Genomic DNA, 20,616 nt, shown 5'->3' with positions numbered 1-20,616 from the left:
TTAGTTCATCATGTGGCAGAGGTGAGAAGTAAGATGGCCTATTGAGACTGGGCACACTGGTAATAAAGCTTTCTGGTTTGGTTTTTTTTCCCCCCAGAAGAAAAGGAGACTGAAGAGAACAAGGAACTCACTGATACTTGTAAAGAAAGAGAAAGTGATATTGGGAAGAAGAAAGTAGAACATGAAATTTCTGAAGGAAATGTAGCCACAGCCGCAGCAGCTGCTCTTGCCTCAGCTGCAACCAAAGCCAAGGTTTGCCCTTGACAGCTCTTTTCCTAGTGCTCTCTTAAGCCGTGAATGGCTGTATTGTTTTGAGGTTCTTGGGAACATTTAGTATAAAGAGCCTTGCACCCCATAGAAGATGACTATTTGCTTGAGTGACATTTCTCGGTTAGGAATTCTACAGGCAGGAGAATGGTGGAAATAGCAGACCTGATCCTAAAAGGTGGCTGCCTTCTATTTATTCATTGTGTCCTTCAGTTTTGTGAAGACTGCAGTGATTGAAGGCAGAATTTAAAGTCCCTCTAATGTGCCTGCAGAACGTGTCTTGGACTATAGTTCCAATAATTTCTACCAGATTGAAGTATTTGTAATTTTTAAGACAAAAATCTGTTTCCCTGTATAAATACTTCACCCTCCTCTTACAGACTGAAAGAGAGGGAACCTAAATAGCTCTTTTTCTTCTTGAATTTGCCAGCTTTCCTGGGGGTGGTTTTCTCTATTTATAACATAGTATTGGCTTCCCAACATATTTAAGAAGAAAAGAGAATGTCATTTTCCCTGCTTTGTTTTAATTTAGCACTTCAAAGCATTCCAGGCATGAATATGTCAAGTTTAAAAAAATCTATTTACCCCTTTTCTATTTTACCCTCAAAAGTAGTTTCCTGTCATTATATGTCACCACATTTCAAGCAGTGGTTACTAGAACATAGCTAATCGTTTTATCTTGAGCTGTTCTTGATCCATTGGTAAAGATGTTTTTCATGGTCTTTAATTCCCCCAGACTGTTTAGCTGCTGTGAACTACTTCTCCAGGAGTTTAATCTGTGTAGCATGATTTATAACAGATCCATAGATGACCCAGTTCAAACCATAAGACTACTGTTTTGAGAGCCTACCCGTCTGACGTAGGTGCAGACGGTGTGGGGGAGGGGTGTTTACAGGTCACAGTCTTGCTGAGCCAGTTCAGACAGATACCCCAGCTGACTGTTACTTCACAGTAGATCGAGGTTCTGCATATTCGTACTAGCCAGTCTCTTCCAAAGATGCCTCCTGATCTTCATGGTTCTTAAGTACAATTTTAGGTCTTCTCTGTCCTCTACCACCCCCAACCTCTAGGAATTTGTGAGGTGTACTCTTGTTTAAATGAATACCGATGTAGACACCAGTTTTACTGTTGTTTCACATTTGTTTGGTTTTGTTCTTCCTTCGTTGGAAGCATTTTTTTTACTCTCTGTCTTCTGCCAGGTTGGACTCCTGGCTATCTCATTGTCTCTAAGCTATCCAAGTTCTTACTGTTCATACTGTCATCAAGGATCTCAGAGACCTTAAGGATTGTCTTGGGCATGTTTTCTCATTTTATAAATGAGGAGCTGGAAGCCAGGAGGGCTTTCCTCCTGTATGCCTTTTATCAGGGCATAGCACAACCATCCACCCAGTCTTCACTCAGTCATTTTTGACTCCTCTCATTCTTTCATTTTCCATAGCTGTTCAGCCACCAGATCCTTCCTGGTGCTCTAGTTCATCCGATAATGCCCAGGCCCCCCCGCCCCACACCCATCATATATTGCCTATTTCCTTCATCCCATTCTCTGTCCATCAGCCAGAGTAATCTTTTTTGTTTTTCAATTGTTCATTGAAGTATAACTTATATACAAATAAGTAGATATATATGTCTACAACTAGTGAATGTTTTCACAGGCTGAACCCACCTATAGACTCACAAACAGCACCCATATCAAGCAACGTAACCTTACCAGCTCACCAGAAGCTTCCTCACGTCCCTTCCAGTTACTGTGATTCCCTTCAGGAGTAGATGCTAGCCTGTCTCCTAACACCATGACTTAATATGAAAGGAATCATATGTAGAAGAATCTTTAAACAAACAAATATCAGCATGATACTTTCTTAAATAACCTCCCTGTCTCTCTCAGGCTCGAACTCCTTAGGGAATTTGGGAGTCTTTTCATGATCGGGACCCTTCTCACTTCTCAAGTGTAATTTCTTGCCTGTCTGTCCTGAACTGTTTCTTGCAATTCTACCAGACAAACTGCCCCCCTCTCCCATCTCCAGCTGGGCTTTTTTGGATACCCGCCCCTCTCACAGAGCGTGCCTCTCTCACTGTTCCTTCCCATTATTTCTCCTCTCTGTATTACTATGTGTGCTTCACGGTAAGTTGCCAAAGAAGGAACTAAAATGGTAGATTACCATAAAAAGTTTTACGAATGCTTCATGATGTTTTCATAGCTGTTAATATGTGCAGCTTTGGGCACAAAAGTTTGTATACTGTGTACCACTGACCACTTTGCCACAGCTGTTTGACTCCTTCACTGCAGAGAAACTGCTTTTATGGATCAGTTGCCCTGGCCCTTGGGTAGTCCATACAAGGTTTAGACGAGTGTCCAAAGAACATTTTCTTTCCAGGTCACTGAATTTCTACTCCCTCATCATCACTCACTCTTATTTCTAATAACTGGGAACTTGGGTCTTCGTTCTCAGAACACCTGTGTCTTCCACTGATTTGTGAAACTGTTCACATGCTCATGCTACATGACTTGGCACACATGAATTGTTCAGTGCCACTTTATAGCTGGATCTGATACATTTCACAGCACACATAATCATTTTTGTGCTACATGGTAATTAAGGGGTAAGGAATTCACTTAAATTACTGTAATTAGTACAACTTATCTAGCCTATCCACGTTATCTCTTATTCTCTTTTTGTTCTTCTGAGTTTATAAACAGCTTTGTTATTAAGAGTTTTCCTTGATACATTTTAATTGTTTGTCACTCTCTGACATGGAGTGGTAATTAGAGGTTCTAGATCTAGCTCCAAAACAGATAGGGTGGGCATGCTTTCTGGCTTTCCCCACCCTTGCCATATGAGGAGCTCTTGGGTATCACCTCCACTTTTTCATTCCAGCTACTGACGAGCTGTCGACTAACCCACCTGAATAGTGGTATGTGGGTGTGAAAAGGAGCACTGTTGGCTGGGTGCTCTCCATCCCTTCCATCTAGGTTTAGCTGGAAGTAGGAATACAGAACTACTGCTGGAAGAAACTTAGAAACTCCAGAAAGTAGAATAGGTCCTCTTTTATCAGCAGCAGTAGGATTCAATTCTTTCACGGTAGCAGAAATCACATTTTTTTAAGGCCACACAGACATTTCCTTCAGATTTTTTCTACTACCACCCCATGTCCACATACTTTAAAAACGAGATTTGTCTTTATGGTAACTGGGTGTTAGTTCTGGAGCAACAGGAAGATTTTTTTCTTACCTCTCAGAAATACCTCATAACTTGCTCCCTTATGCCTAAACTTCTTTCTTGAGATAGGAAAATTTTCATTGTACATTTTAGTCACAACGGTTTACCAGATAAACATTGATTGAATTGATTTGCATTATACGTATTGATCGTTGATGCCATCTCTCTTTACTTGATGGTACTGCGGAGAGGAGACAGAAGGAAAAATTGACCTATTTGATCATTTTGCCTGCAGTTAGCCCTGTTCACTTCCATCCTTACATGACTAAATAGAAACTACTTCTGTTCTACTAGCTAGAAGCCGTGATTTTTTACGTAAAGTTCACATAGCTGTCCCGATCGAGTTACTTTTTACCGTTAATTGTTTTTTAGGTTGTTTCTCCCACATTCCATACGTCATCTGTGTCACACTCCCAGACCATCTTATTCTTCTTAGGTTCTATAAAGCCATTATGTGAAGAGTTGGGGCTCTCTCTATAGCCCTGTTTTTGGAAGGCCTTGGTCATCACTGTTGCCACATCTGTCAAGAATCCATAGCGTGAGCATTAGCAGTATTCCTGCTCCAGTTATCCATTGCTATGTAACTACCACGAAACTTAGTGGCTTAAAATCATAATCATTTTATGCTTTCGCATGATTTTTATGAGTGAGAAATTCTGGCAGACTCAGCTAGAAAAATTCTGCTCTGTGTGGCGTTGGCTAGTTTACTGTGTATTCATCTCATGCCTGGGCTATTATGGAGAGCCTGAGATGGCTTCACTCACACCCCTGATGCCTAGGCTGGGGTGGCTGTACCACCTGGAGGCTGGCTGGCATCACTGTCTACACACAGCCTCTCTAAGAACTTATCCTGGGCTTCTTCATACTAGGGTGGTATCAAAGCGTTGGACTTTTTTATGTGGCAGCTTGAAACTTTAAGAGAAAAGTGTCCCGGATGATAAGAAGGGAAACCTGCCAATGTCTTGTGGCTTGGGCCCATACCTGGCACTGTGTAACTTCTACCCAGCTCTACCGGTCAGACATTCTGTCCAGATTCAGGGTGATGAGGGGATATAGAGGCCAACATAGAAAACAAGTTTACAACAAACATTTCAGGTCACTGGTATCAACCAGGCAGACAACAAAAGGAGAATCAGTTGTTCTTGAGAAGTGGTAGAGCTTCAGCTCAGAAATTGCAGAAAAAGTCAGGTGTTCCAACATACATGTAATGAGAGTCCCAGAAGGAAACAAAAAAGATGCAGGGAAATTAAAAAAAAAAAAAGAAAAGAAATTGTGGCTGATTGAAAACTTGCCAAATTTGATGGAATGCATTAACTTATAGATCCAAGAAGCTCAATGAAAAAATATAGGACACCTGCTGTTAAAGATACTTAGAGGCCCTCCTGTCTAGCAGAGGCATACCCTTACGATTCTTAGAAACCCTGCTATGCACTCCCTTCAAAAGGTCTAACAGCCAGGCACACCTGGAGCTATTTACTCTGAGTTCATATTTTACTGTAGTGCTCTGGATTTGATCTTTGTCCTAAAGCCATTTCTAAGTTTCAAATTCTTGCTGGGAGTAACCAGTGATGAGAAACAGTTTTATTTTCAAACCGTGCTCTGTTTCATCTAAATTGTACCTGAAAACTGAATCTTCCTTCTTTGGTTCCTCTCTTTTCTTATATAAAATACAAAAAGAATGTTTACATTTTGCCTGGAAATCACTCCAGCCAGATCCACAAATTTATTAATTACCCTATTTTCCACATCACTAGTGTGACAATGTTTCCAAACTTTGTGCTTCCATATAGCAAAGATCTACTTCTGTTCAATCTACAGTAATATTTCCCTCTCTTTTAAGCTCTCACCAGTGGTTTTCTTGAGAATGCACTCACCACATGATCCCACAGCCAAAGTCACACTTTAGGTTTTTGTTCAAATAGCGCCCTATTTCCAGGTACCACATTTTTTTTCCAATAGCAAAACTTAGTGGTTTAAAAAACAAACCATTTTATTATATCTCATGATTTTGTGAAATTTGAGCACCGAACAGCTGGGTGATTCTGCTCCATGCTTTATCTGTTGAGTCATTTAGTGGTATTCACCTTACAGGTAGGTTCATCTGGAAGGGTCCAAGGTAACTTCCTTAAGTCCTAGTCCTTGGCAGGGGTAGCTGGGTCCAGTTTCTTCTCCATGTAGTCTCCAGATCTCTTCCTGTGGTCGCTTCAGCACAATGATCATATACTTCTCATATGGCAGCTTGGGACTCCCAGAAAGAACATTGCAAGAGACAAGACATGGGAGTTCCCAAGCTGGAACCCAGAAAATATCACCACTGTTTTCTGTAGGGCAAGGCAGTTAGAGAGGAGGGGTCGTAGACCCTCTCTCTCCAGTGGAAGAAAGGCCAGTGAGTTTATGGCCGTCTTTAACCTACCACAAGTCCCTTCTAAGAATTCCCCAGGAAAGTAGCCAGTAAAATATCAATTGTTAATTGTTAATAATAGACATTGGGTGATAACTAAAATCCTTTGGATTTAGACTTTAAAATTTTAGTTCGAGCTTTGCTGTTTACTAATCTCTTAGGCAGCTAACATAACTTTTCTGAACCTACATCATGTTTTTTTAATCAGCAGTCCTTTCTGATCTGCCTTTCTGACCAGATTATCGATGAGAATCAGTCAAATTTATGTATAAAAAAGCATTCTGGGGAATTCCCTGGCGGTCCAATGGTTAGGACTCTGCGCTTCCACTGCAGGGGGCCCGGGTTCGATCCCTATTCAGGGAACTAAGATCCTGCTGCAAGCCATATGGCACTGGCGTGGCTCCCCAAAAAAAGCACTCTGTAAGATGGAAAGTGCCATACTTCGATTATTCAGTATTTGAGTGCCCATTATATGCCAAACACTGTACTACAATACTAGGTTTATTTTGATGCCTAAAATAGATATGAATAGTCCCTGCCTCTTAGGAACTTAAAATCAGTCATTAACCTTGAACCTCACAGTCATCTGAGTGGAGACATTAGACTAGACATTTTAGTGTAAAGGAAAAGAAAAAAACTAAAGAATAAAATGTTGGAAATGTAACCTTAAGGAGTGACTCTATTAGGTGAAATCTAATTAGGGATTATATACTATTCAAAATTTCTTGGAATGAAACTCTTTTTCTCTCTCACACATAGACACAACACATAAATTTATTCTACTTTTGCACAATGATTTTCATACAGGTTTTGTTTATAAATGGATTACTGTCTGATAGATACTTAAAAGCCCTAACAACGAACGTTTCATGTGTGTTATCACACAATGATTTTAGAATTTATTGAACTTTTTCATCTCACTGATGTAGAAACAGATCCATAGAAATGAATGATAGGGGCTTCCCTGGTGCGCAGTGGTTAAGAATCCGCCTGCCAACGCGGGGGACACGGGTTCAAGCCCTGGTCCGGGAAGATCCCATATGCCACGGAGCAACTAAGCCCGTGCGCCACAACTACTGAAGCCCGTGCGCATAGAGCCCATACTCCACAACAAGACAAGCCACCGCAATGAGAAGCTCGTGCACCGCAATGAAGAGTAGCCCCCACTCACCACAGCTAGAGAAAGCCTGCGCATAACAACGAAGACCCAATGCAGCCAAAAATAAGTAAATAAAATAAATAATTTTTTTTTAAAAAGTGAATGATGGGCCTAAAATTAGGTAACTAGTGTAACTAGTTATGGGCCGAACTAGTACCAAAACCCAGATCTCCAGACTTAGAGTCTTGTGACCCCAACCAACCCAGAAACATAATCTGATAAAAATTCTTCATTCCAAGGAAAATGTTTTCAAACATTTTACAATTAAAAACCCAACAGCTAGCTTAAAAAAGTGTCCATCTTTTTTTTTTCTTTGTTTAGCACCTCTGCTATACTAATTATGATTTGAGTTCTAATTTTTAGGGACCCCACCCCCAAAAAAATAAGGAAAGAAGGAAACATTTATACAGTACTGTCAGTTCCTCCCTGTCTCTCTGTGTCACCTTTCTTACTGCCCAGCTTTGCTTCTAGGCTCTCATCAGAACTGAATTCAATTCCCAGTTGATTTAACTGCAACCTTTGGCAAGATATTTAACTTCTCTAAGCTGCAGTTTCATTCTATATAAAATGGAGATAACATGTTTCTTGGTAGGTTATTATTAGAAGTAGCGTGAAAATACCTACCAGGGTGTGTAGTATGACATATTTCACCCTACTCCCATAATGCATTCCAACAGTTAACTCTCACTTTTACCATCTTTTTTTCTTCTTAAAACAGACAAATTTGGATCCGATCCATTAGCAACTTTTGTCCAATGCTTAGTAACATTTGTCTAATCACTTCAAGCCCCTGTGAAGTCTTTTTAATTCCCTTCAGAATCTACTTCTTAAGCCTTTTTGACTTGTGGTGACTTCTTGGATGGTACATATATATCACCAAATCCATAAATTAGCAGAATTTCTTAGAATCTTTAATAGCAGGAAGCATGCTGTTTCATGAAGGAAATTTCTTGTCTTCTTCCAGATCAGAATCTCTTACCAGTAAAAATATGAATAGTCATGGAGGTTAAATCAACAAAAAGAATCTAGTAATGTAGGCAATCTAGAAATGTAGGAGATAGAGAAATGGCACATTAGTAAGTCCATTAGGGTTCAGTCAGTAAAATTCAGAAAGTGAGACTACATAGGAACAGGCCAGTTCTTTCAGAGAAATCTGTTTTATCTCTCCTCTTATAAATAGGGATTGCAAGATGGAGGAAGATGAGAAGATGCAGTGATTTGTTTTAAGTAATTCTATAAAGAAAATCAGGGTTTATATTAATCTTTATTTTTATTTTATTTATTTATTTTTTGGCTGCGTTGGGTCTTCGTTGCAGCATGCAGGCTTTCTCTAGTTGCAGTGAGTGAGCTTCTCATTGCAGTGGCTTCACTTGTTGTGGAGCATGGGCTCTAGGCTCATGGACTTCAGTAGTTGTGGCTTACGGGCTCTAGAGTGCAGGCTCTGTAATTGTGGCGCACAGGCATGTGGGATCTTCCCAGACCAGGGCTCAAACCCGTGTCCCCTGCATTGGCAGCTGGATTCTTAACCACTGCGCCACCTCTTCTAAGAATGTTTTAGTGTTAGCTCTTACATGTACATCTATGATCTACTGAGTTAATTTTTGTGTATTATGTGAGGTAGGGGTCCAAATTTATCATTTTGTTTCTGGATATCCAGTTGTCCCAGCACCGTCTATTGACCCACCTTCTGCCCTTTTTAAAAATTTATTATGCAACTATTGGAATATATACAGAAGTAGACAAAATAGTGTAATGACTCTGTACCCCTCACCCAGCTTTGGTTATCAGTATATTGCCAGTCTTCTTTCATTTGTCCCTATTTGCTTTTGGCCTGTTTGTGCCACCCTGTTAACTTAGGACTTCTTTCTTAGGTTGAGTCTGTGATGTCCGGATCTCATGTCTTTTATCTTTCTCTCAGTTTACACGAAGTTAACTGGAGCACGTCCTTCAAAAACATGTGTAGGATTTTGAGTCCTTGATTTTGGAAATTTGTCTTTATTCTGCACCTAATTGGTTTAAGTTGTTGTACTTGAAATTCTAGACTGAAATTTATTATCCCTCACAATTTAGAAGGCATTTTTACCTTTGTTTTCAAAAACCTAGTTTTGCTTTTGAGAAGTCTGTGACAGTCTGAATTTTTTTTTGTAACCTTTTTTTTTTATATCTCACTAGAAATATAAAATTGCATAACACGATCAATGATAGCAGGCTTAGAATCATGTAATCTTTATTTAAACTTTTGGTGTTATTGATGCAGCTTAATGTAGTTAGGGAGGCAAACATGACCATTAATAGCTGTAGATTCTTTCATAAAATCTTTTGCTTACACTTCTGAATCTTCCTGCAGATGGGTCTCTATAGGTATAAAATTATATTTTTCTTTATCAACTATAAAAGAGTGAAAAATAAGGCTCTTATTTAAGTGTTCTCTACCAGTTTAGTTCCCAAAAGCCTATATTAAACTCCTCCTGTATGTTCACTCCTTCTAGAGTCTATAAGAAACACAGATCAGTAAGTCAGCCACTCCATGTTACTTCTCAAAACCTTGTGTAGAAGCAAGATAAGCACATAAATTCAGTAGATGTAATAGTACAAAATAGTGTTGGGAGTTTGTTGGTATAAGCTTTTGGATGGTGTCTGGAGAAGGTGGTATTGATCTTTTGCACGTAGTCAGGACGTTGGCCAAATGTGGGATCCTCATCCTCTCTGAGTAATGTGGCATCTTCCTCTGTGTGCTGCTGATTTGACAGGAAGCATGAGGAGGACTCATCAGTCCTGTACAGGGGAGTGAGTGGTACATTCTTCCAGAATAACCTCCTGTCTTATACCCTATCCCCAAACTAGGGGTGGAATATTGTTCACCCCCTCCTCTCTGTTCACAGTAGACACTCACTAGGGGCTTTGCATCTGAGTGTTGGTTGCTGAGGGAGAGCACTGCTTGCCTGCTCCGGGACAGTTCATAAGGAGGGAAAGACAGAGTTACAGAGTGAGGGTGGGAGGTAAGTGGGTGGTAGATGGGGACGTACCTTCCAGGCCATGGTGTCCTCCTCTTTGCCTTTCAAGGCCCTGATTCAACCTTTCCTCCTTGGTGGGCTCTTTGAAGAGAGTAGATTAGCATGGGAGAAGTTTCCTTTTAATCCTTAATTTCTGTTATTTATAGATTTATATCTATATATAGATTTATATCTGTAAGTACCAGAAATTCAGGCATGGATAGTTGTTGTTTTATTTATTTTTTATTTTTAAAAAAAATTTATTTATTTATCTGTTTATTTTTGGCTGCGTCGGGTCTTCGTTGCTGTGCATGGGCTTTCTCTAGTTGCAGCGAGCAGGGGCTACTCTTCGTTGCGGTACGCGGGCTTCTCATTGCGGGGCTCGTCTTTGTTGCAGAGCACGGGCTCTGGGTTGTGAGGGCTTCTGTAGTTGTGGCATGCGGGCTCAGTAGTTGTGGCACATGGGCTTAGTTGCTCCACAGCACGTGGGATCTTCCCGGACTAGGGGTCGAACCTGTGTCCCTGCATTGGCAGGCGGATTCTTAAACACTGTGCCACCAGGGAAGTCCCTGTTATTTTAAATTGAAATAAATAGTAGAAAACATGCCAAGGGGGCATCTAAGGCACCATTCTTAATTCCATAATTCCCACTTCCAATAGCAATTTCAGCATTTTCTTACTGTTTTTTAAGCAAACGTTTACCTAAATACTTTGAATGATTTTTTTGCCCTTAGCACTTGGCTGCCGTGGAAGAGAGAAAGATCAAGTCTCTGGTAGCTCTCCTGGTTGAGACACAAATGAAGAAACTGGAGATCAAACTTAGACATTTTGAGGAACTGGAAACCATCATGGACAGAGAGAAAGAAGCTGTAAGTAAGGGGAATTTTATAGTGGCTTTTTCACAATTAAACTCTGACCACCTTTCATAAAACACGAGAAATAGAAATAGAGAAAATACAGTAACGTAATTTGTTGGTCTCCGTGGCTGTCGTCTAACCTTTTTTCTGTGTTTGCTTTGTCCTTTCAAAAGGATTATCAGCCAGTGATGATAAATAAAAGTAACTCTGAAAATAATTTTCTAAACCTCAGCTTCTTATACCTTTTGGCTTTCCAGATACATGATGGTATCAAATTCTCCCTTCTGTAATAGTCGGATCTTAGACTTAGCTTTATTACCTATTTGTTACCTTCCCTCTCCTGTATGGGGAAGAGCAAGTGGAACCAGGCCTAGCAGAGTACTGGTAAGCAGCATTTTCTCTGGCATACACTTGATATAAGGACGTGGCCCAAACAGGACAAAAAGAATTATGAAAAAGGCCAAGAATGAGGAAGGAAGCCACAAAAAGTAAGAAACATATAATCAGGGGAACATTTGGTTATTTCAAGGGATTTTTTGGAGAGACAGGGATGAAGTTCTCTGGAGAAATTTGTTTTTTAATGAGTTGACCAGGAAAGGAATTAATGCCTTTCTAAACAGTGGGCTAAATTTGAGGATTTAGTTAGGACTTTTTCTGATTTTCTGATTGTTTTGACTTTTTTATCGGCATACCAGATACTGGTATCTCTAAATGGGAGAACCTTAAGATTAAACCATTCCAGAAGAGTTTTAATTTTAAGGATCCATTTGCATTTGTTAGACTCTTTCTTAGTGGTTAATCCAAGCAAGTCCTCTGGCAGATTCTTCATGATGAGTAGCTCAGTAACTATCACAATAGCCCGTTTTCATTTTGTCCTAAGACCTGTTCTTCCACTTACATTCTGGCCTCATGAGGAAGAGGCTGCTTCAGTAACTATCCTACCCACACCCTATGCTACCTCATCCCCACTTCCCTAATCCTGTAAGTATCTCTCACATCACCAGCCCTCTCCTGCCCCAGGAGCAACAGGCCACCCCAGTCTCATCTCCACTGCTCTCTGTGCACCAGCCATGTCACAGCACGCCACATGCAGGCTTCCCTCATGGCCGTGTGTATCCTCTGCCACCTGAGTGCATCCTGCTCTTCCACCAGCAAGGCCTTTTTTCCTACTCTTTGCCAGCCTCCTGCATCCCTCAGCCCTGAACCTGTGAGTGACATGCCCTCCCCATTTGCTTCTGTAGCAGCCTAACAGAGCACTTACTATATTGTAAATGCTAGTTCATGCGTCCGCTTCCCATACCAGAGTATATTCTCTTTGAGGGCAGAGTTTGTTAAGTGTCTTTGTTCACACACAACTGGCACATCATAGGCCCTTGTTTACGTGTCTGTTGAATGGGTGTATGCCAGCATCAGTGTCAGAAGCTGGGAAAGTGGAAAGGAAAGTTTACCCTAGGGGACCTTACTTTAATTTAACAGGGAAGACAGTCAAGAAGACGAATGACAATATCGTGTGTTCAGTTCTTAAGGGAACATACGTGGAAGATGCGGAGAAGGAGAGGGTATTAGAGAAAACTTCCTAGAGGTGAGCTAGAGCTTTGAAGAGTGAGTGTTTGTGTTTATCTTACCCTAATAAGCTGCCCTTTTGTCATTTGATAGTCTTTTTTAGGGTACTTGGGATAACAGGGGGCTACATAATGGATTATTGGCACATGCAGAATTCAAGTGATCATTGCGTAGTTCCCACTGGCAACCAGACGCCTTGCTGTCATTCATGAAGCAGAACTGATGTTGTTAGCCTGGAAGATTGACATGACTCTCTCTGGGCACTTAATGCAACTATGTCTAGATTGTCAAGGGGCTCTTTTCTCAGCTCTAAATTGCTTTATCTTCAGAGGGTGAACTTGTGGATTCCTCACTCTTTTAAACCCCCCTAGTGGAACTGTCCCCTGCAATAGCAGAGTCCTCAGTCCCTTCCCAGTTCTCTCCACTGATTCGCAGACATCCTTGTGCTCTGGATTTCTAATAGTTATTTATCTCAAATTAATCTGAGTCCACTGGGTTTTTCTTACTTGAATCTATTTTTTTATCTTAAATTCTAATTGAGCACATAAAACATTTTACAGAATAGTCTCTGAATAAAACAGCACAACCGAAAATGTGGGAAAACATTCTACTGAATCTTTTTCACCACACAAGGTTGATCTTCTCAAGTCCTTTGGTGGTCGGCCTGTTTTTTCTTAATCAGCATTTGGGGCAGTAAAATTCATTGTATAAGACAGTCCCTAGCCCTAGCCACTGAATGTCAGTAGCATACCTGTATTAGTTATTGCTATGTAAAAAACTACCCCAAAGCAGTGACTGAAAACAGTATCTCACACATTTCCTGAGGGTTAGGAATCTGAGAGCAGCTTTCCTGAGTGGATCAGGCTCGGGGTCTCTGTTTAGGATGCAGTCTTCATAAGGTTCAGCTGGGGCTGGAGGATACCCCTCCAAGCGTATTCGTGTGGCTATTGGCAGGAGACTTCAGTTCCTTGCCACGTGGGCCTTTCCATAGTACTCCTCATGAAGTGGCTTCCCCCAGAGCAAGTGACTGAAAAGAGCAAGAACGTGAGAGAGCACCCCAAGTGGAAGCCACCGTATCTTTTATAACCTAAACTTGGCAGTCACTTTCCTGTGCTCCTGCTATATTCTCTCAGTCCCACAGCCCAACCTTGATTCTGGGGTTGGGTGGGGCTGTGGGTTGGCAGGGCTCAGTGGGGAAGGCCTAAGTATTAGGAAGCGGGATCACTGGGGGCAACCTTGGAGGCTCACTATCACAACAACCAAAAAATCCTGCAAACTTTAAAATGGCTTCCATTCATTTCATGCACAGTAAGACATAATCTATTTTTCTCCTTCCCAGCACTAGTTATCCTGTCCTTCCCTGTGGGCGAGCAAAGCCGTGGCTATTTTCCTACTGATGATTTCCTCTCCTCACAGGACTGTTGTGGGGATTAAATGAGAGAACTATGGCATGTGCCTGGCACACTGCCTAGAACACAGAGTAAGTGTTCAGTAAATATTTCTATGCCTCCCTTTATGCAAACCAATAATCAAAAATTATATATTAAATCCTTAATATTTATAAGTCTTTGTTGGCTTTATTTAGAACATTTAGAATTTAGAACATTATTTAGAACATTTAGAATCCAGCAATGATGCTGGGTGGGAACATGAGACCATTTCTTTGTTAACCATTCTCATAGACGAAGAGTCTAGAGCTTAAACAAGGTACACTTCATGTATCTCAGATCACACCGTTCATAAATAACAGAGCTGGGTCTCAAACCTGTGTTTGTTCAGCTCTGTGTTTTTATCTAGTACTTCAAAATTTATAAAGAAATGAGCCATTCTTAACGCATTTTTACCTAGAGACTCTGAGATATGCAAGGTTTTGATACCCTTTGTTATGACTCATGAAAGTTGAAATTGTGGAAAGGGGTCAGGTCAGCCAGGAGCGGCACGTTCTAACCCACTGCCTAGTGCTCTGCCTACCACACTCCTCAGTTCACTGTAGGTGAGGTCCTGCTCATCTTTACCTGGTAAGCAGTAGCTTCAGGGCATGCTTTTTGGAATTAAACATTTGGTTTTCTTTATATAGCAATAGATTTCAAGAATCTTTTAGTACACTTTCAGAATCAGATTTGAAGTTTCTTTCTCTAATGACGTAAAATCAGATGTTCTCTGGAGTCTTAATTATTTAGAAATTAAGAATAAGGATATAACAATTTAATATCTTTTATAGATATTATGTATACAGCTATAATTAGAGCTCAGTAGCTTTTGTTACAGTCCTCTCATAAAGTACTAATATTGGAGGAAGTCAGTTATGGAATATACACAGTCTGTCCAGGAATTGACATGATAAAGACTATTTTTTAAAAAATTTGTTTATTTTTATTTATTTATTTTTGGCTGCGTTGGGTCCTCATTGCTGTGCGCGCGGGCTTTCTCTAGTTGCGGTGAGTGGGGGCTACTCTTTGTTGTGGTGCACAGGCTTCTCATTGTGGTGGCTTCTCTTGTTGCGGAGCACGGGCTCTAGGCGCGCGGGCTTCAGTAGTTGTGGCGTGTAGATTCAGTAGTTGTGGCTCGCGGGCTCTAGAGTGCAGGCTCAGTAGTTGTGGCACACAGGCTTTGTTGCTCCGCGGCATGTGGGATCTTCCCGGAACAGGGCTCAAACCCATGTTCCCTGCATTGGCAGGCAGATTCTTAACCACTGTGCCACCAGGGAAGCCCGATAAAGACTGCTGACCCCAGTTGAGGTGAGGATGCTAAGCTGGCCCTGGGTTCGAAACTGAGGGTCTGCCCAAGTGTGCAGCCTTCCATGCCAAGCACATGGCACACATCACTCAAGAGAACAGGTGTCAGACATGGGCTATGCTGGGGACTGAAGAGAACTGGAAGGCCTGGGTCCTACCTAAAGCATTCTTATTTGGATTAAAGGGGGGAAAAAAATACTTTTTTTCCAGTGAGAGACCAGTGAGAATCTCTGTGTTGATTTCATTTATAGCTTCTGGACTTAATGCTCTCATTTGACTAGGTATAGAAATTGTGTACCTTTGAAAAGAGAGACATTGTAGGAAACTCAAAGCTGTGAGAAACCTGGAGCCTGTCCTTAAGGAGGTGAGAGGGTAGATGAGAAACTGACACAAAGATACCATGAGGTAGTGAGGCTATGGAGAGTCAGAGGAGGGGAGGCCGTGATTGGCTCAGATTATCAAGGAAGGCTTCCTGGTAGAGGAAGGACTGATCTGAGTTGTAGAAAAGGTCCAAATCCAAAACTGTGAAGAGAAAGGTATGATTGCTGAGGAGACTGAAGAGTCAGCCTGCCCAGAGCTGATGGCTTTCACGTCATAGATGATGGATTAAGTTCATTTTTTCGTTTGGCAAATGTTTATTGAGCACCTACTTTGTTCTAGGCGTATTAAGTACTGGAGATACACTGGTGAATAGAACCCAACAAAACTCTTTGCCTTGGTAGAGCTTAAATAATTAATGAAGGATGTTAAATGTTATGTGCTTTGTATGTGTATGCATGCATATATACTGTGTATGTATACATACCTGTATGTTTCAGGCTGGGTAGGTGAGATTGGGCGGGGCAAGGGAAGGATTTCAGTTCTCAGTGGTGTCATTGGGTGTAAGCCCTATTGAGAAACTGACAGTTGGGCGAATGTCTCTAAGCCCTAGAAACAGCCAGCATTAGAGACTCTGAGGCAGGAGCGTGACTGACATGTTTGGGAACTAAGGAGTAGGTGGGGTGGGCTGGGGCATGAATGAGTAGGGAGAGGTAAGATGGTGAAGGCAGAGATAATGGTGCCCTAATCACAGAAGTCCCTGTAAACCATCCAGAGGCCTTTCATTTTACTGTGATTAAAATGTGGAATAATTGCAGGGCTTATTTTATTTATTCCATAAAAATGTGGAATACATGCAGAAAACTGGCATCATCTTCCTTACAGTTAAGTGACGATCAGTCTCTCTGCTGTCTGTAGAGAATATATAGTGACAAGTTTAGAAAAGGGGAGACTGGTGAGGAGGCTGTTGGGAAGTCCACGTGAGGTGGTGGTGGGCCGTGGAAGTGAGGAGAAACAGTCAAGTTCTGGATGGATTTAAAGGTATTACTAATGGGACGTCCTCACACACAGGGTGTAGGGTTAGAAAAGTTTGTGGTACTCTGTGATAAATTAAGGAAAAAAGAACAAAAAGTTAATTTTATACTGCCCCAGGAGAATTGTATTTAACTTTGTTTTCTGCGTATTTGTAGTAATTCATCTCTGTACTGCCTGTCATATAATTGAAACTGTTATTAGACATGCACCGTGACATTGTGGATAGTTTTATTTGAGATTAAGAAAGCTGTACTTAGGACTGAGCAGGTTTACTTCTGATTCATAAAAAGTCGTAGGGCCTCAGGCAGCAAGCACTTTACAAGGACAGAATGACAGTCACAGCAGTGGTGCCGTGTCCCCCTTTGGATTTCTACCTCCAGTGGAGCAGAAAGATGCAGTTGTGTTGTTTTTGTTTTTCCAGAGGTGTAAGAAGGAATGAGTATGTCTGGTTTTCTCTTAAGTGGATGTCTGGTTACTGATACCAAAACTTTCAAAGGTACTTCAGTTCTGAGGCCAAGTAGTCAGAGGCTTCAAGTCTCGGCTGATATTTCGACCCTTAGCAGTGTAGATGGATTTTTGAGGCCCCCACCTTCTTTTACTCTTTCCCACCCCGCCTCCCTGTTCTATGCAAATGAAGTTGGGAGAAGAGCTCTGTGTGAACTTCAGCTGCACTTGCAGCTGTGTGTGTGTGTTTGGGGTCTTGGTGTAGAAAAGTGCTCTGTTATGTTCCGGTTCCACTTGGATTCGGCTGCTTTATACATACACAGTGTAGGAATGAAGGGGGAGAGGAAGGCAGGGTTTGAATGCAGTGGGGGTGGGAATGTCTTCAGATCAGGGCCACAGGCAGCCGAGCCAGATCGGAGTCTTGAAAGAAAGTGAACAGATTGATTAGCGCCCTATTTACATGAGTAATTTACACTATCCGGTTTAGCTATTGGGGCTTTATCTATAGTCCTTGGAAATAGAGAAGGGAGAGAAGAAAATCAAGTTATCTGAAGCATATAACTTGGGTAATTTTAGTATTTTGTTTTGTGATTACAAAAATAGGTGTGATGAAAAATTTTTCAAATAATAAAGAAATGAATAAATTAAAAAGTGTCTTCTACCCTCAGTTTCATTCCTAGGAATAATCACTGTTAATAGTTTAGTGTCTTCAGAACATTTTCAGTGTGTATGTAATGTTTATACAGGGACACAAAGGTTTTTTTTTTTTTTAAATATAATTGACATAAATATTGTTGTTGCAACTTGCTTTTTTTTTACTCAGTGCATCTCAGACATAAATGTACATCAAAAATAGTACTTTAATGACTGTCCTTATACTATATATACATACAGATTTCTAGGACAGATTTCCAGATGTAGAATCACTGGGTCTTTGGTTATGTGAAGTTAAAACTTGCTCAGGGGCTTCTCTGGTGGCGCAATGGTTGAGAATCTGCCTGCCAATGCAGGGGACACGGGTTCAAGCCCTGGTCTGGGAAGATCCCACATGCCGCAGAGCAACTAGGCCTGTGAGCCACAATTACTGAGCCTGCACGTCTGGAGCCTGTGCTCCGTAACAAGAGAAGCCACGATAATGAGAGGCCCGCGCACCGCGATGAAGAGTGGCCCCCACTTGCCGCAACTAGAGAAAGCCCTCGCACAGAAACGAAGACCCAACACAGCCATAAATATATAAATAAATAAATAAACCCAAAGTTTAAAAAAATAAAATAAAATTTGCTCAGTCAGTACTGTCAAACTCTCCTCAAAGATTCCCACATTTCATTGCCACAAAAGTGAATGCAGTCTTCAATTGGATTCAATAACAGTAAGATATCTATAACAAGAGAGGTATTTCTTTTGGATGGTGGGGCCAGTATGTGTCCATAAGCTCTGTTGCATGTGCCCTGGAACAGAGGTGGCCCTCTGGAGCCAACTGGTAGCCTGCTGTCTGGACGTTGCTCTCACTTCAGAGGACCTGTTCATTCCACATTGGATCTAAAGCTTAAACTGTGTTCTTTTCAGGGATGTGTGTGTGTGTGTGTTAGTCACGTCCTTTTTAATTCTTCTAATTACCTTTTAATTACCTTCTATGTTTCGAAATGACAGATGAAGCTCAGGAAAAAATAGTATAATTGAGGTTAGTTCATTTGTAAACTAGGAAGATTGGGCAAATTTTTCTTTCCAAGATTAATACTTCAATACTAAGGTCAGTTCCCAAAGTAAGGCTGGTTCAGTTAAAAAAAAAACACAAAAAACCCACTGAGATAGGTAAGGCAGAGACTAAAATTTCCCTTCAGAGACACAAAGTCTTCATCCAGTAACAGTTCAGCTTTTTATAAAGCAGATCTTGACCTATATTCTGGAGTTCTTACGTAACTGCTGGGCTTCAGCCGACTTGTCCAGACCAATAGTGGCTCAACAGAAACATAGGTTGAGGTCCTCTTCTGGCAACCTCTTAAGTCTAACCTCAGCAAAGTGCTAAATTTCCTGGGAAGAATGGTTAGAAGAAAGCAAAACCTTTCTGAGCATAGCACTTATGGTCAGAATCTTTAGATTCTGTTTTTTTGGTCTGCCTTTTACTTACATTATTCTCACTGATTAGTCATCTTGCAGAGCTGGACTTCCAGAGGATTCTCTTGCTGTTTACACCTTGCAACTCCCTTCTGATTATGAGAAGAAGGATATGTTAAACTGAGCCAGGCTTCAGCCTCTTCGGGTACCCTTAGAAAATGAAGAGCCCGCACCAGCCTGTTAGGCCATGGTAGCACCATGTTTCCTCCCTCCTGATAACCCTCAACCACTCACAAAATCGTTCGTTTCAGATCTTCTCCCAAGGGAGACTCTGTGCAAGCCAGCTAACCAACACCGGGGATATAAGCGTTACCATCTGTTCTTTCCTTTTCTTCTCCTCATCTGGCCGTGCCGCTTGTCTTCATGCTGTGTCCACGGCCTGTCTTCCAGCACCCCATCCGTCTGTGGACATTCCCTACTTGCTACTCCTGATAGCCAGTGAGGCTTCTCACTAGGTTCCACGGGGACTTTTCCCCAAGCTACTCTCTGCTAAGAGCCCAGATTCATAAGCTAATTCTCATGGGTATTCCACTTAGATTTTGCTAATGATAGTATGTAGTATTTATCTATAAAACTGACTATTCCTGAAAGCTAAAATGTTACATTTCCTTAACTTATCGAATGCCTTGGAGTAGTGCTCTCCTACAGAAATACATGAGCCATATATGTAATTTAAAATTTTCTAGTAGCCACGTTAAAAAAAAAAATTATAATTTTTTTTTGTTTTGTTTTGTTTTGTTTGGCTGTGTTGGGTCTTCGTTGCTGCGCACGGGCTTTCTCTAGTTGCGTCGAGCGGGGGCTACTCTTCGCTGTGGTGCACAGGCTTCTCATTGAAGTGGCTTCTCTTGTTGCAGAGCACGGGCTCTAGGCGTGCGGACTTCAGTAGTTGTGGCACTCAGGCTCAGTAGTTGTGGCACGTGGGCTCAGTAGTTGTGGCTCGTGGGCTGTAGAGCGCAGGCTCAGTAGTTGTGGCACGCAGGCTCGTAGCTGTGGCTCACAGGCTCTAGAGCGCAGGCTCAGTAGTTGTGGCACACGGGCTTAGCTGCTCTGCGGCATGTGGGATCTTCCCGGGCCAGGGATAGAACCCGTGTCTCCTTCATTGGCAGGCTTTTTTTTTTTTTAATCAGTCATCAATTTTATACACATCACTTTATACATGTCAGTCCCAATCGCCCAATTCAGCACACCACCATCCCCACCCCACCGCAGTTTTCCCCCCTTGGTGTCCATACGTTTGTTCTCTACATCTGTGTCTCAACTTCTGCCCTGCAACCCAGTTCATCTGTACCATTTTTCTAGGTTCCACATACATGCGTTAGTATACGATATTTGTTTTTCTCTTTCTGACTTACTTCACTCTGTATAACAGTCTCTAGATCCATCCACGTCTCAACAAATGACTCAATTTCGTTCCTTTTTATGGCTGAGTAATATTCCATTGTATATATGTACCACAATTTCTTTATCCATTCGTCTGTTGATGGGCATTTAGGTTGCTTCCATGACCTGGC

General features: G+C 41.5%; 1 protein-coding gene across 5 annotated transcripts in view; it reads left to right on the top strand.

Annotated features, from left to right (window-relative positions):
- The window catches only part of SMARCC1 (SWI/SNF related, matrix associated, actin dependent regulator of chromatin subfamily c member 1), a 187,467-nt gene that overhangs the window by 140,633 nt on the left and 26,218 nt on the right, over positions 1 to 20,616 (top strand). For 4 of the 5 annotated variants that reach the window (XR_005021809.1, XM_036868446.1, XM_036868448.1 and 1 more), the window contains exons 24-25: positions 98 to 252; positions 10,773 to 10,907. Coding sequence is in view for 4 of the 5 variants with exons in the window: in XM_036868446.1 (XP_036724341.1) it covers positions 98 to 252; positions 10,773 to 10,907 (290 nt within the window). In the remaining variant the exon portion in view is untranslated. The remainder of the gene's footprint in view (positions 1 to 97; positions 253 to 10,772; positions 10,908 to 20,616) is intronic. The other variant, XM_036868447.1, reaches the window with a different exon arrangement.

Source organism: Balaenoptera musculus, chromosome 11 (genome assembly GCF_009873245.2).
Source record: "Balaenoptera musculus isolate JJ_BM4_2016_0621 chromosome 11, mBalMus1.pri.v3, whole genome shotgun sequence".
Lineage (NCBI taxonomy): Eukaryota > Metazoa > Chordata > Mammalia > Artiodactyla > Balaenopteridae > Balaenoptera > Balaenoptera musculus.
The sequence above is the reverse complement of the archived record's forward strand: the minus strand, read 5'-3'. Positions and strand labels throughout refer to the sequence as shown.